Source organism: Coregonus lavaretus, assembly GCF_964263955.1.
Source record: "Coregonus lavaretus genome assembly, chromosome: 38".
In the NCBI taxonomy this organism is placed as follows: domain Eukaryota; kingdom Metazoa; phylum Chordata; class Actinopteri; order Salmoniformes; family Salmonidae; genus Coregonus; species Coregonus lavaretus.
The window spans coordinates 29,566,967-29,581,788 of NC_140025.1; the positions used below are offsets into that span (position 1 = coordinate 29,566,967).

The 14,822-nt window shown below is 41.7% G+C and overlaps 2 protein-coding genes across 2 annotated transcripts in view; one reads left to right on the forward strand and one right to left on the reverse strand.

Annotated features, from left to right (window-relative positions):
- LOC311112121 (putative E3 ubiquitin-protein ligase HERC3) lies at positions 1-8,313 on the forward strand (the record flags this gene model as incomplete). The annotated part of the gene is made up of 18 exons (XM_084155099.1): positions 1-80; positions 2,274-2,398; positions 2,497-2,573; positions 2,682-2,809; positions 3,001-3,060; positions 3,181-3,286; positions 3,450-3,642; positions 3,890-4,044; positions 4,302-4,424; positions 4,726-4,824; positions 5,195-5,362; positions 5,466-5,606; positions 5,930-6,099; positions 6,364-6,427; positions 6,903-6,973; positions 7,240-7,423; positions 7,726-7,828; positions 7,943-8,313. The coding sequence occupies 18 exons, from the start codon at positions 1-3 to the stop codon at positions 8,152-8,154; spliced, it is 2,259 nt and encodes a 752-aa protein (XP_084011225.1). The 3' UTR covers positions 8,155-8,313.
- The window catches only part of LOC311112123 (beta-galactosidase-like), a gene marked incomplete at its 5' end in the record, with an annotated part of 20,955 nt that continues 14,440 nt past the window's right edge, over positions 8,308-14,822 (reverse strand). The window contains 12 exons of the mRNA XM_084155102.1: positions 8,308-9,408; positions 9,820-10,059; positions 10,862-10,993; positions 11,353-11,466; positions 11,587-11,676; positions 12,302-12,376; positions 12,592-12,704; positions 13,039-13,079; positions 13,506-13,627; positions 13,799-13,857; positions 14,297-14,477; positions 14,686-14,780. Coding sequence (XP_084011228.1) covers positions 9,154-9,408; positions 9,820-10,059; positions 10,862-10,993; positions 11,353-11,466; positions 11,587-11,676; positions 12,302-12,376; positions 12,592-12,704; positions 13,039-13,079; positions 13,506-13,627; positions 13,799-13,857; positions 14,297-14,477; positions 14,686-14,780 — 1,517 coding nt within the window. The 3' untranslated portion in view covers positions 8,308-9,153. The remainder of the gene's footprint in view (positions 9,409-9,819; positions 10,060-10,861; positions 10,994-11,352; positions 11,467-11,586; positions 11,677-12,301; positions 12,377-12,591; positions 12,705-13,038; positions 13,080-13,505; positions 13,628-13,798; positions 13,858-14,296; positions 14,478-14,685; positions 14,781-14,822) is intronic.

Sequence of the window (14,822 nt, forward strand, 5' to 3'; positions counted from 1 at the left end):
ATGCTTACCGCTCATAACGGCAGCGCCATCGTACGCTTGGCCTACGAGGTTATTTTTGTAGTCCAGGCCATAACGTTCCAGTAAGTGTACTATTTTTCCAGTAAGCCCTGCTGCATCTAACCTCTCTGCAGATTCAAAATGGAGAAAACTCTCCTTAATGGCCCCATTGTAATAGTACCTGAGTGTGAAGGACATCTGTTCTTTTTTTGAAATATCCTTTGTTTCATCTGCCATGACGCTAAAAACCTCACTTTTCTTCACTTCTTCTATGATTTCAGACCGAACCATTTCTGCCAAACAACCCAAAACCTCATTCTGGATGATCTTGCTTGTGTACTTTGCATTGTGAATGGAAGTTAATCTTCTCTTAACAAGTTGGTCGTGGTTAGCAACTGTGTTAAGAATTTCCCTAAAGTTTCCTTTGTTAGTGGACCCTTCAGATTCATCATGTCCTCTTTGTGCTATGTTTTGTGTAGCTGTAAGCAACAGCACTTCCCCAACTGTTTTAATGTATGCCTGATTTTCTTGTACTTGTTTAGTGTGTTCTTTGTCAAGGAGATCTGTTAGTGTTGCATCAGTTCTAACAGCTCTTTGATAATCCCTCCATGCGATCATTGCACACTTGTGTCGTTCAGACTTTCCATGTAGTGAAAACCCTGCATTTCTCATAGTTGCCTTTTTCCAGTTTGTAAAACCAGGTGTTGAAACAAAAACGGTGTCTGGGGCATTTGGTGTGCTAAAATGTCTACATGCATAGCAACATGTAGAGTCCGTCATTACAGAATACTCAAGCCATGGATGAGTAGTGTACCAGTTTGGTCTGAAGCTTCGTCTTCTGTCCCCCATCAGTGTGGTTGGGAATATCTTCAAGTTCGGCTGTACTGGTACGTCATACTTAGACTTGCTGATATCTGAAGAAGATGGACAGTAAACATAGGGCACAACTACAACATTTATTTACTGTATATCTGCATGTATTTCAAAATGTAGGCAAAGTATTTACTTTTTTAAAAAAACAGAGCCATATTGACACAAAAAAGAATTAACAGCAGAAAGCAGCATTTTAAGGACACCCAGCAGGCCTACCATTACATTGTAATTGCATTGCTTTGCAAATAGTAAGAACCTTCCTCATCACAAACCTGATGGTGCAGTACTTGATCCACATGGATCCACTTGCTGTCCCTCTGGCTGTTCATCTCTCTGTCCCTGTATGCTTTCTTCTTCATGCTTCTCACCCTCTTCTTCATTCTCCTCACCCTCTTCTTCATCCTCCTCACCCTCTTCTTCATCCTCCTCACCCTCTTCTTCATCCTCCTCACCCTCTGGAATTTCCCTCTCTTTGTCAGACCCCTCACTTTCATCACATGCATCCTGTAATCTCCCTCTTCCTCAACTTTCTCAAAACCTTGATTTGTTTCTCTCACTTTTTTGTTTGCTGGGGCAAAAAATGACTTTATGTCCCTTCCTCGTTTCATGATAACTATTAGAAGAAGAAAAAACGTAGGGGCATGCATTACATTTTGTTACCTAACCATCCCTCCCTACTTAACACTGGCAGATAACCTGTTGATTACTTTACTAAAAATGTATTTGTTATCGCGATGCAACAGCCAAGACGGATGAAGTTACGTGGTTAACATCACAACATTGTGTAGACCTAGCAAGGATAGCCTACTAACATTTGGATATTTGCTTCTGCTTCGATGAGTTTGCTTAGATATGATTACATTTCTAAACAAATCGAGACCAGACATTTAAAAACTTGATTTGATTTATGTGTGAGGAACAAAAGGAACATGTAGGCTATGTGCAAGAACAACAAGTCACTTATGATATTAAATCGTTTTGCTTACCTTCGACTCCTGCAAATAGTAGTTGCTGAGCTTTCATTCACCGAAGCAGCACCACACGTGGCAGGCAGGCAGATGGCAGGATAGTTTTTGGGTGCGCCACTCTAATTTACCCGTGTAGAACGTTGCCGTGTAGAGCGTTGCATTAGTTCCGCTTTTGGCGCTCGCGTGTAAAATAGTTATAAATTCATAATTTTTTTTTTGGTCAGCACGGGGGCCACAGGGGTGGCCAGGGACATTTCCAGGGAGGCACGGGCCTCCCCCGGCCTCCGTGTAAAACCGCCACTGCTAGACATGATCTGGATTTGACCAAATATTTTGACAGTACACAAATTGTGATATAGGATCTGTTTGGTTATGTTCATCTTAGAATTCATTGTTGATTTGAGAAATGTTTTCTCTGTCCGTTTGCCACATTAGACACCACACATTAGCATGTGTGGGGCCATCTAATGAGATCTACTCATTTGGGCGCGGAGAGCAAGGGCAGCTGGGAAATGGAGTAAAGATTGATCAGTCTGTGCCCCTCCCAGTACAACTGCCAGGTAAAACATTCATTTATTTCAATACGCAACTAAAATAACATGAAGTAAACATGAAATAACATTAACTCGATCATGAACTATTTTTGTCAACATTTCAGACCAGATTGATGACAAGAAAATTGAACACATTTTTGCTGGAGGAAACCATTCCTTTGCATTGTGCACTCTTGGTCAGGTATGGACACAATTCGGTTTGGAACATTTAGTTAACAAAACAGAACATAGTTTGTCCTTTGTACTTAACATTGCTGTGATACATTGCATCACATTGTCATCTTCACAGGAGTCTGAAGAAAGGTCAAACAATCTCAGGTCAAGTGTGGGCAAAGTGACACAACAAGCATTAGATGAAGAAATCATTGACAAATGGATCTCAGAATGTGATTCAAAATCATGGAAAAAAGTACAGAAGTAAGTATGATTACATTTTTACATTTTAGTCATTTAGCTGATGCTCTTATCCAGAGCGACTTACAGTTAGTGAGTGCATACATTTTTCTTTTGATATAAGTAACTATCATTTACTGTTGTTGCTGTTTCCTTGTTTTGTTTATGTACGGTCACATACTGAACTGAATAATTACTCAAACTTGTATTTGCAGGGAAATCAAAAAAATGTTTTCCTCTGCGTCATGTTTAAATGGGAGCTTTCTTGATAAAAGGTAACAGTTTTTAATATTGGTTCAAATACATGACTGACTTATGTTTGAAATATTGCATTATCGAAGAATGCTGGTTTAAATATGGCATAGATATTGACAATTATTTATTGGTTTTATTAGTTGTGACAAAGATTACCAAACCTCACCAAAACAGTCTGGCCTGGATTTGTCACTCGTCCAAGGCGCATTCCGGAAGCTGGCAAAAAAGGACAAAGTTTTGACTGAGGTATTTTGTGAATACATTTATGAATTGATATGTAATCGTATTCCTATTCCTATGTATTCTGACATGTGTCTTTGATTGCACATTGAATTGCTGAAATACTTCTAAATTGTTGTTATTATCATTTGAATGAGGGGCGATTCACACACCTCTTTCATTGCACTAGGTTGAAGCTGTTGTCCAGCACACACTACTTCCCTCCCTGTATGAGGAGCCGATTGGAGTGGAGAGCTTGAGGGTCTACCTGGTTCTCCCTGAGCTCCTGAGGGTCCTTCACAAACGGCACAGAAGGACAGATCTCACTGAAGCCCTTGCTGCTGCTATCCTCAGACTGCACCCCGACAAGCTGCAGGTCCTTGGTAATGTTGCCGTCCATTTAAAATGTTTCACCCAAAATTAAACTAATCAACAATTCGCTGTCTGGCAGATTTAGACTAGGCAACATTTACAAAACCAGTGATTATTTGAATCGAGTGTGGTAGTGCTGGGCTAAAACAAAATGTGTGCACTTTGGGGGTACCCCTGGAATGATTGTGAAGTAGAGCAAATTCTATGCCCCCACAAAATGGTTTAATAATGTAATCTGTGTGTTATCATGTCCTGTAGGTGACTGCTGGTCCTCATTGAAGCCCTCTGTCATGACCAAGCACATTGGGATGTGGAAGAAGGCCCTGTCGGTGATTCTGACAAGTGAACATATTCTACCCACCCGTGACCATGGGGTCAAACACCTGCTCCATGTCCTCGGCCATCTCCACAGAGTCAGTGTCCATGCTTCTCTGCTCGTACTGTCAATCCATTTATAAAGCTGTTTTCCCATTTTGACCAGTCATCTTCTGGGACCAATCTGGTGCCAGGGTGCCAGTTATTTCAATGCAACCTATTTAGAATCGATGAGACAATAACTGAGATTTGATTAAATAATATTTTGCTGACACACATGGAAAATATTTAGCTAATACTTGCTAATAAATAAATATTGTCAAAATGTATTTTACTTTTCTATATTATTTCAAAGGCAAACCAAAAATCTGGAGAGACCCAGACAGTTCCATACAGTACCTTTTGTATGGAGGAGGTTCACTTCTATCCCATATTTCTAGCGGAGGATGTAAAGCTTTGGCGTTTATGGTCAAAGCAGGTAAGAAAAGTTATTTTGTCTCAGTCACTGATTGCTAAACATGCTAGTTGCTGTCAGTCTTGAGGTGTTTTGATGTTTGTTGTTTGGGTCTTAGAAAGTGTCATAGGCTGCATCTCAATAGAGGCTTTAGATTTCCTCTACCTGAAATTATCTGGAAAGAGAGAGTAAAGGAAACATTTTGTTTTCCTACTAGAGAATCTTTCTCACCTTCTTAAGTTGCAGTGCAGATTAACATAATTAGACACAGGAGCTCCGTAATTGAGATGCATTGTAAATATGTATTTTTTTACACCACTTTCAGGATGTGGATCAGACACCTGCCATCTTTTGTCATTACCCATTCTTGATGAATCTGCAGAGCAAGATAAACGTTTTTAACATCAACGCCGTACTCACACAGGTAATGACACTTGCGTCTCAATATATAGTATTATAATATACAGCAGATACTATAAATCAGGGGTGGGTAAACTCCCTACTAGAGACTAACTGACTGTGTATGCAATCTTTTGCTCTTGCCCTGCTCTAACACACCTGGTTCTACTAATCAGCTGCTCACCAGGACCTTGATTAGCTGAATCAGGTGTGTTAGAACAGGGCTGGAGCAAAAGCCTGCATTCCAAGTAGCTCTAGAATGTTGACCATCACTACTGAAGAAACCAACCATATTTCTGAACCTTTTTGATGGGAGAAACTGGTTGAAATGTATACCTGTTTTGTACTAGAAAAGCACTAACTGAAGACTTAATATTGTACTGTATGCATTGCAGAATCCCCCTAACAATCACCAAAGGACTGGCATGTGGCCTTTTAACATGTTCCCCGTGGCGGCCCCTGCTGCTTTCTTTGAGCTGAGGCTGAAGCGAGCATCACTCATCGAAGACACTTTCCAACAACTGAATGTAGCAAGACCCAGTACCTTCAAGAGGCCCCTTGTGGTAAGTCCATATTTTTACATTTAGGAATGATAGCTTTCCAATGACGAGACAATGTTTTGAACAGAGAAGGGATATGCCAAAATATAGTGCTTACCTCTCTCAGGTGTATTTCGACGAGGATGCGAAGCTAACAGACGTCTACAAAAGGGACTTCTTCCTCCATTTGTTTGATAAGCTGTTGGTACCCGAGTCTGGGATGTTCATGTACAACGACAACAAGACGCTAGCCTGGTTCCCTGCAAAGGTAAGGTACGTTTAGGGAAATCACACATGGATTATGAGGTTTTCCACCACCTCACCACATTATTCTATTTCTACATCGATAATCATTGTATTTTCAAATAGCTTCAAATGTGCTGGTAGTGAAACACTAATGATATGTTCCTAGAGAGGAACTACTACAGTATTACTACTGTATTACTAGCCTACTACTGTATTCTAGAAACCACAGTACCTTCCCTTTACTGTATATTAAGCTATCATTTTTCACAGGTTATTAACAGCATGTCCTATACTTTCACTCATGGTATATTTCTTGTCTCTTGTCCAACCCATCCTCACTAACAGCCTAGAGTGGAGGAGAAGCGTTATTTCCTGTTTGGGGTTCTGTGTGGGTTGGCCCTGTACAACAACAACAACATGGTGCACCTCCCCTTCCCCATGGCCTTCTTCAAGAAGCTGGTGAACATCAAGCCTTCTTTAGAGGACCTGAGAGAGTTTAGCCCCATTGAAGCAGGGTAAGTTCATACCATAATATATTGTTATCCCTTTGTCAGTAATATATTATGGTACAAGCAGTTGTGTTTGTTATAAGGACACCAAGGACAGACTAAGAAATTGCATCTCAAGGCATATTATTGCATCTCAGGGGCAGGGCACTTGCTCTGTGTGGATAAGCAATTATTAATTATTTGGATAAATCGTTTTTTATTGATTAATGCATCATGATTTATTGATTGCCGATTTATAATTGTCACATCTTTTTTTCAATGCTTTTGAAGGAGTTTGCAGTACATCTTGGATTACCCTGATGATGATGTCGAAAACATGGACATTACTTTCTCAGTATGTATTGCTTTCAAACAGTTTGATCGATGAACAAGTAAAATGTAACATAATACAGATGTAGGATCTTAATTTGATCACTCTTTTTTTGCTGACAATTTTCCCGCACAGCAGGAAATGCAAAGTTGTAGTGTATTCAAGTTTTTAAAAGGCTTCTAAAGTTAGTAATTTCCACTTTAAAATGACAGAATTGATTTGCCCTTACGAAAAATGTATCAACCCCTACAAAAAAATTCCATTAATGATAATACACAGAATAATTCACATTTCCTGCTGTATCAAATTGGCTCAAATTAAGATCCTACATCTGTAGTTAATTGAAGTGAAGCTGTATGAATTACTTAACATAAGATAAATTATATTATATCAGTGTGTATGTCTCTCCCAGATCACTCCCATCTATTTGTCTATACCCTCAGTCTGCAGTGTTGTCATTGTTCATTTACCTCACTATTTTCATTACTCACTATAATAGGTGGTATGGGATAACGTAGCGGTGGAACTTGATCCCAAAGAAACTGGAAAACTCGTCACAAGTGCTAACAAGTAAGATTATAGCAATATTTACAACTGACAAAATACAAGGTTTACCGTATGACACATTTTCCCATTGCTACAGCTACCAGGGTTGGGGTCAATTCCATTTCGGCAATATCATCTCACACTGAAATGTAATTGTATGAATGGAAAAATCATCATTGAAAGTAAATGGCGCTTCTCATTCCTTGAATTGACACCAACTGGAATTGACACCAACCTATACTAGCTTCAACTCAATGGATATCTGACTCTGTATGTCATTCTTTTGACAGGAAGGAGTTTGTTGACACCTATGTGAACTACATCTTCAACCAGTCAGTAGAGAAGGTGTTTGAAGAGTTCAGGAAAGGCTTCTTCAAGGTGTGTGACATGGACGTGGTGGAGTTCTTCCAGCCAGAGGAACTGAGGGGGGTGATGGTGGGGAAGGAGAACTTCGACTGGGAAACGCTGAAACAGGTCAGAACCATGTTTTGTTACTACATGACTGAAGCTAAATCCCAAATCTACCCCTAGCCAATTGTCTACATCTGAGAGCATTAGACAAGTAAAAACATATAATATATGACGAAGATTTCACCTAGCCTATCAGAGGGCAAAAAACAAGTGTTCTAGGGGTTGATTTGGGATTCATGGTATGTAACATGTTCTGGAACCTAGCTAAAATGTTGTTTTGATACATTGATTTGCCAAATGGTTTGAATGGTGTCAAGTGTCTATTTCTTCACCATATTAATTGAGGGCATTGTCCCCCAAACTAGAACACTGTGTATGAAGGAGAGTACCATGCTGGACATCCCAACATCGTCACATTCTGGGAGGTGTTTGAGGAACTGATAGAGGATCAAAAGAAAGCTTTCCTGCGTAAGTATGGAACGTTTTCATTGTAACAGATGAACAAATAACGTAGGCTACTGAGAATAAAGTTATATTCTGTCATTCACTGCCCTCCCTCCCCTCCCACCTTTGCCCCTTCAGTGTTCCTGACTGGCTGTGGCCGTGTGCCTATCCTGGGTATGAACCAGATCAGGATGAGGGTCCAAATCCTTCTCAACTCCTCCGAAAAGCATTTCCCAGAGGCGCTGACCTGTCACTCTCTGTTGCAGCTGCCCATATACCTCTCCAAAGAAACACTACAGAGCAGGCTTATAGAAGCTGTCGGCCCCAACAGAGGCTTATGGAATGAATAATGGGTGTATAGTGTTGCTGCTGTATATACTCCTCTCCTGTGTTCATCTTTTCATTGTTCTATAGTTGGGTTTAAGATTTGGATTGTTTTAATATAGGGTTGTATTTCAAATCCTAACTTGAGATCTGTGCGGTACTATGACATTTGTGTGTAATCATTATTGCATTCACCACATTTTATTAAAACATTTATAAATCAAAAAGTACAGCATGGTTTGTGCCTGGACATTAAACACATTCAAATTAACAAAAATGATAACAACCAAAATACAAGGAAATCCCAAAGTATTTGAAATCATCAAATTGTACAAAAGAAGCATATCAGGGTTCCAGCTGAACACAATAACTATTCATTTACAAGACGCACCCAATGGTTCATTACAGAAATCAATGAAAACATAATATCCCTGCAGTTAGGTGGCACACAATAAGGCACAGATCATTTGGCACACGTCCTTCCCAACCATGATTCCCCAATTCACAACATAGGGCAGGATTTAATTCAAGGTGCGCTATAGCACAGTGCACTATAAGAGACTTTTAAAGGTAATTTACACTTGAGCAGACATGCCAGCGTTTACCATGAATGTGATCTCTGTGAACATGCCTTTAAAAGGCGTATTGTCGGCTGCATAGTGCCCTGACATAAAAAGAAAACCAGCAGTACTAGGGACCTCCAGGCTCATGATTTGAGCACCACTGACCTCAACTTACATTTAGAGTACTACTCAAGTTCATAGCACTTCTAAATGACTCATTTTCCTTAGTGAACTTGAGTACATTTCCAGACAAACATACTGTTCAAATGAGGCATACTTAATTCCCTTTGAATACAGATGCTAGTGTAAACAAAGTCATGTAGGGTTTTAAGACACTGAATAGTCAGAGGTAATATTAGAGGTACAGCCACCCGTGATTAAATTACAAACATTTAAAATGATCAGTGCAAAATAGATCACTTCCAGATACATACAGTAAAGTGCATTTTTGATCAGTGCTCATCATAAGAGATCCTCTTTATGGAACAGCGCCCTCTGGTGTTTGTGGTCAGACTTAACGGTGGCGTTCAGGACCGGGGTGTTGGCGAACTCCACGGTACAGGGCCCGGGGGTGCATGGGTCCCCCTCCAGCTCCAGGACGGTCACGTTGTTGGGCGCGGCCGTGCTCAGGATGCTAGCGGGCACGTACAAGGTGATTTGTGGGCCGCGAGCGGGCCAGTAGCGGCCCAGGTTGAAACCGTTGATCCACACCTGGCCCTAGTGATAAAAACAAAACATAAAGGAAAAGCATTTAAAAAAAGACTAGAAATAATGTACGTGTTCGGGATTCAGTAGTGTCAGGGACCATGAACAAGTTGTATGTTGCACCAGGGTATGTGAAACTAACGAGTTCAGCAAACCACGCTTACGTGATGAGTAACCTTGCCTGAGATATGAAGAGGTGTGTCTAAGGCTAATGCCTAGGCTTTAGCTCAGAGGGCTAACACAACAGTCTTGTCAGCGCACAGATGACACAGGTCAGTTACATTAGCTATAAGGCCATTTGCAGTTGACTAGTCAGTCACATTATCTATAAGGTCATTTGCAGTTGTGGTCCCTGCTCGGGAACAACATACAATAGAGCCATTCAACAAACAATTAAAATCTACTTAAAAGGTAAAACCCCACCTTTCTCCAGTCTGGGAACTGGATGTAGGTGTCCTGGGGCAGATCTGGGATGCCACCGGGGATGACGAAGGTACCCCCATAGAAGGAGGGGACGGAGAGGGATGAGGGTGGTGGAGGACCAGCCTCCCTAGAGGCCATCTCCCAGAGAAGACCCTGGCTAACAGCCTGGTCGATGCTAAGGCTGTAGACGGCCCAGCCGGTGAGGATGTCGGCCCCCAATGTCAGGTTAGACACCAGGCCCTGTAGAGAGAGAGAGAGAGAGAGAGAGAGACAGAGAGAGAGACAGAGAGAGAGAGAGAGAGAGAGAGAGAGAGAGAGAGAGAGAGAGAGAGAGAGAGAGAGAGAGAGAGAGAGAGAGAGAGAGAGACAGAGAGAGAGAGAGACAGAGACAGAGACAGGGAGAGAGAGAGACAGAGACAGAGACAGAGACAGAGAGAGAGAGAGAGAGAGAGAGAGAGAGAGAGAGAGAGAGAGAGAGAGAGAGAGAGAGAGAGAGAGAGACAGAGAGAGAGAGAGAGAGACAGAGAGAGAGACAGAGAGACAGAGACAGAGAGAGAGACAGAGAGAGAGACAGAGAGAGAGAAAGAGAGAGAGAGAGACAGAGAGAGAGACAGAGAGAGAGAGAGAGAGAGAGAGAGAGACAGACAGAGAGAGAGACAGAGAGAGAGAGAGAGAGAGAGAGAGAGAGAGAGAGAGAGAGAGAGACAGAGAGAGACAGAGAGAGAGACAGAGAGAGAGAGAGCGAGAGGGAAGGAGGGAGTCAAAACATCATAGTCATGTATGTGTGCATAGGACACTTAGGGTTGGATTCCCAGACTCAAAATAATACTAATGGTGGGCTAAAAAGCAGGTTCAATTCAAATTCTACAAAGTGCTTCTTAGTCCAGAACTTTGCTTAATCTATTTCCAGGCAACCAGCCCATAATGTTCAGTGGGACCGAATAAGGTTCTGTAGAATTAAGTAGCTAATGGAAGGGTGCTGTATTAATGGTGGTTACTCAGGAGAGCCAGCTTTAAATAACTGTTGAAAAGAACATCTTGCCTTAAAGTCATTGATGTCTTTCCCATAGTTGACTCGGCCCATATTCTCCACCAGTATGTCCACCTGACTCCCAGCCTTCCCAGTCACATTAATGGTCAGGGCCTTGTCCCTCGCTAGGATCCCAGCAGCAACCTGATGACAGACCATATTGAATTACAACAGACATTTTCCTTTTTTTGAAGAACCTGAAGACTTTTCTCTCTTCCTCTTTTGAGATAATAATCAGTGCCTCAGTCTGACATCGTATGAATGACAGTGATCACCAACTGGGTCTTGAGACCTACATGCTGTGCAGGTCTTGGTTCCAGTCCAGCACTACAACACAGATTTCACTAATCAAGGTCTAAATTGGGTGTTCTAGTGCTGAGCCCGGGACAAGAACCCGTCCTCCTTGGACAAGAATTTGTGACCATTGACCATTATTGAGCACCAACATGTTAACTTGCAGCAAACCAAATGAATTGCAGGGGAAGTTTTGATGACTAACTCACCCCGTCGACTGATACATATGCCCGATCATGGACTCCATTCAGTGGTGAGGAGAGAGGGGTGGGCTTACTGCAGTCCACAGGCAGCTTGGTCCGATAGAGGACGAACCCAAACGGCTTTTGGAGAGAAAACAAATCAAGCGAGCAAAGCCTCTCAGCCATTTTGGATCATAACAACCATAGCTGCTTACACTTAGTGTAGAAAAGGACAGACCGACATTGAGCTTGTGGACGTACTTGGTTCATCTCAATGAAGGTCAACGGGTAGAGGCTTTTCACCGGACCGGAGAAGGAAAGTATGTCTAGAGCATCGACTACTGTGTGAAGCTGAGGAGGCAGAAAGAAACACATTCTGTTGGAATATACTGGATTATATTCTACACGGTGTACACTCCATGCTCAATCAACACAAGAGGAAAAAGAGAAAATATAAATTTTCTTTTAGTGTATTATGATATGCCTATGATACAATGTATTTTTTAATAATACAATTACTTAACCAGAACTTGCACTTAACCCTCCCCACCACCCACCCTTCTAGCTCTGACTCTACTGATAGCTTCGTTATTGAGGGAAAATGTACTTTCTATGCCTTTGATATGTGGTTGTCCCACCTAGCTGTCTTAAGATGAATGCACTAACTGTAAGTTGCTCTGGATAAGAGTGTCTGCTAAATGACTAAAATGTTAAAATGTAAATATTGCAACACTTCTCCACACTGTGTGCAATGTGTCAACAAAGTAAGGTCAAAGTCAAGACATTTCTATCCGGTGCTGTGGCTTAGTTGGTTAAAGCGCCTGTCTAGTAAACAGGAGATCCTGAGTTCAAATCTCAGCAGTGCCTTTTCTTGCATTCCATTGTACTGTGTACACTTCTCTTTAATCCGTGCATATGACAAATAAACGTTGATAAAAATGTTAACTCAAATGTTTAATGTCTGAAGATGATCTACCTTCTTCATTGGCACAGCTCCGTAGGCATATTTAGGTGTTGATGGAGGCACGGGTCCCTCTGGTATCTTCCGATACTGTTGAGGGAAAATACAGATGGATATGACATCATTAGGTAATCATTTGTAAAACTGACCGATTTACCTTTAATTACTACCCATGTCAAGCTTATAAGAAGTCAGGGTACTAAAATGCTGACCATAGAAACTTTTGCTATAAAAATCACGAGAAAGCATAATCTAATCAAACATATTGTATGTATGACATGTAGTGTGATATCTCTGTTACCAACCATTTTGATGACATCCTGGATGGCAAAATATTTGTCAGTGAGGTCTCCTGCCTCAGTGAGCGGAGCGTCATAGTCATAACTAGTAGGCTGGGGGGCATAGGGGCTATTGGCACCTGAGAGTATGAAGAGACAAACGTGATTTTATACAACGGGTGGGTCTAATCCTGAATTAGTTAAAACCGCATTCCAGCCGGTGTCTATTCCACAAGTTACCACCGGCTAAATCTATGACGTTAAAATGCCTATTTACTCTGTTCCATCTGACTGGACTAACGTCTCGGGCCTAACAACACCCGTGCCAATATATCCTCCAAACACCGGCTTCTTGGGCAATTTCACTTAAATAAACTAATCTTCACATCATGGCCAAACACAAATAAAGTGAAATAGATTGGGTTCTGCAATAGAGCGCTAGAGAATATGGGATCATTGAACAATTTGACTCACCATTCCAGTATCCAAAATTGGTTCCTCCAATAAACATGTATCTGCAGAGAGAGAGGTTTATAACTAGTTGTCAACAGCTGAAAAATCCTCTGTGCCTTTTTGATGTTAAATGTTTCATGTGTGATGATGTCAACACATATTCCTATCAATCATTGTTGGTTGGTGATCTAATTATTACTTTATCTACCATTTAGGCGGGGCGGCAGGTAGCTTAGTGGGTAAGAGCGTTGTGCCAGTAACCGAAAGGTTGCTGGTTCTAATCCCCGAGCTGACTAGGTGAAAAATCTGTCGATGTGCCCTTAAGCAAGGCACTTAACCCTAATTGCTCCTGTAAGTCGCTCTGGATAAGAGCGTCTGCTAAATGACTAAAATGTAAATGTAGCGTCTGCTAAATGACTAAACTTTAAATTTAAAGGTCTGTCATTCAAATCAATCAATCCATCTCGCTGTCTATACCCATGACTCACAGATTAACGCTGGCTCCGATGGCGAGGATCTCGTTGAGGGACTTGGCCACGATGGCGGTGGACACTGTCGAGTGATGCTCTCCCCAGTGGTCCAGCCAGCCGGTGTAGAACTCAGAGTTCACCTGCAACACAGGATTCAGTCAGCACTATCTGGCCATGCTAGAGAGGACAGAAGTGTGTTGGACTTTTACCACTAACATCTAGTTATTGTTTGTGTGCGTCTGTAAGTTGTTGTTTGTATCTGGAGTGGAGGAAAAAATTATACAAAAGAAAATAATGACAGAGACGCTTACCAAGGGTCCATGGGGCTCTGCCTGTCTCTGGGCATCAAATGCAGCAGACACATTCCCACCTGTTAAACAAATACAGACGTATACAGACAGACAGAGACAGTTATTGAATAATGCTGGATGAGATGGTATAACACATGAGTCATAGATTTCTAAGGCGCAATGAGTCAACACGTCTGTTTTGGCAAACAAAGGAAATAGGCTAGGTTAGACGTCACATGATCAACAACCACCCAACAGCACGGTCAGATCTAAGACAGATAGATACCATACCAACTGAACACCCCTATGCTTCTTCAAATCATACCTGTTCCATTAACCAAGTATCCCAGGCATTTCACAGAAAAATTATCACCATTGATCTTTGTTGTGTATATTTTGACTTGCATCAGTTCCCCCTCGACACTGATCTAAGGTCTGTCTTGCCATTTCCCCTATTATCAGTATGGTAGTGATTTGGGAAATATAATCTGATCCTAGATATTTGCCTCAGAAGCCTACCTGGGCCAAAATCCACAGTGGCGTAGAGGCCCTGCAGAGAGCCACACTTGAGGTACCCGACCCCAGCCCCATCTGTGGTGAACAGCACCACGTCATTCCCCAAATGGGAGCGGAACAGACTGGTCAGGTGACGCAGGTAGTTGTAGTCACAGGCAAAGTAGCTGCCGTACTCATTCTCCACCTGAGAGAGAGAAGGGGAGGAGGGGGAGGGAGAGGAGAAAGAGGGAGAGAGAGAGATGGGCTCTTGTTGAGGAGATGAGAGGCAATGTTTGACAAACAGTCTTCTATTGAATTGTACAGCTTTAAGGCACAATATGAAGTTATCTGAACTTTTGCTATTGATTCCCCAATTAATTTTGTATTAATCATTGAATATCAACATGACTCACCTGAACAGTGATGATGGGTCCACCGTTCTGATAAAGGAACGGTTTTATCATTGGCAGTAGCTTGCCCAACCACTTATCAACAGCCGCAATGTAATCTGAAACAAACGGATTTAAATTACATAAAAACACAATTCTTA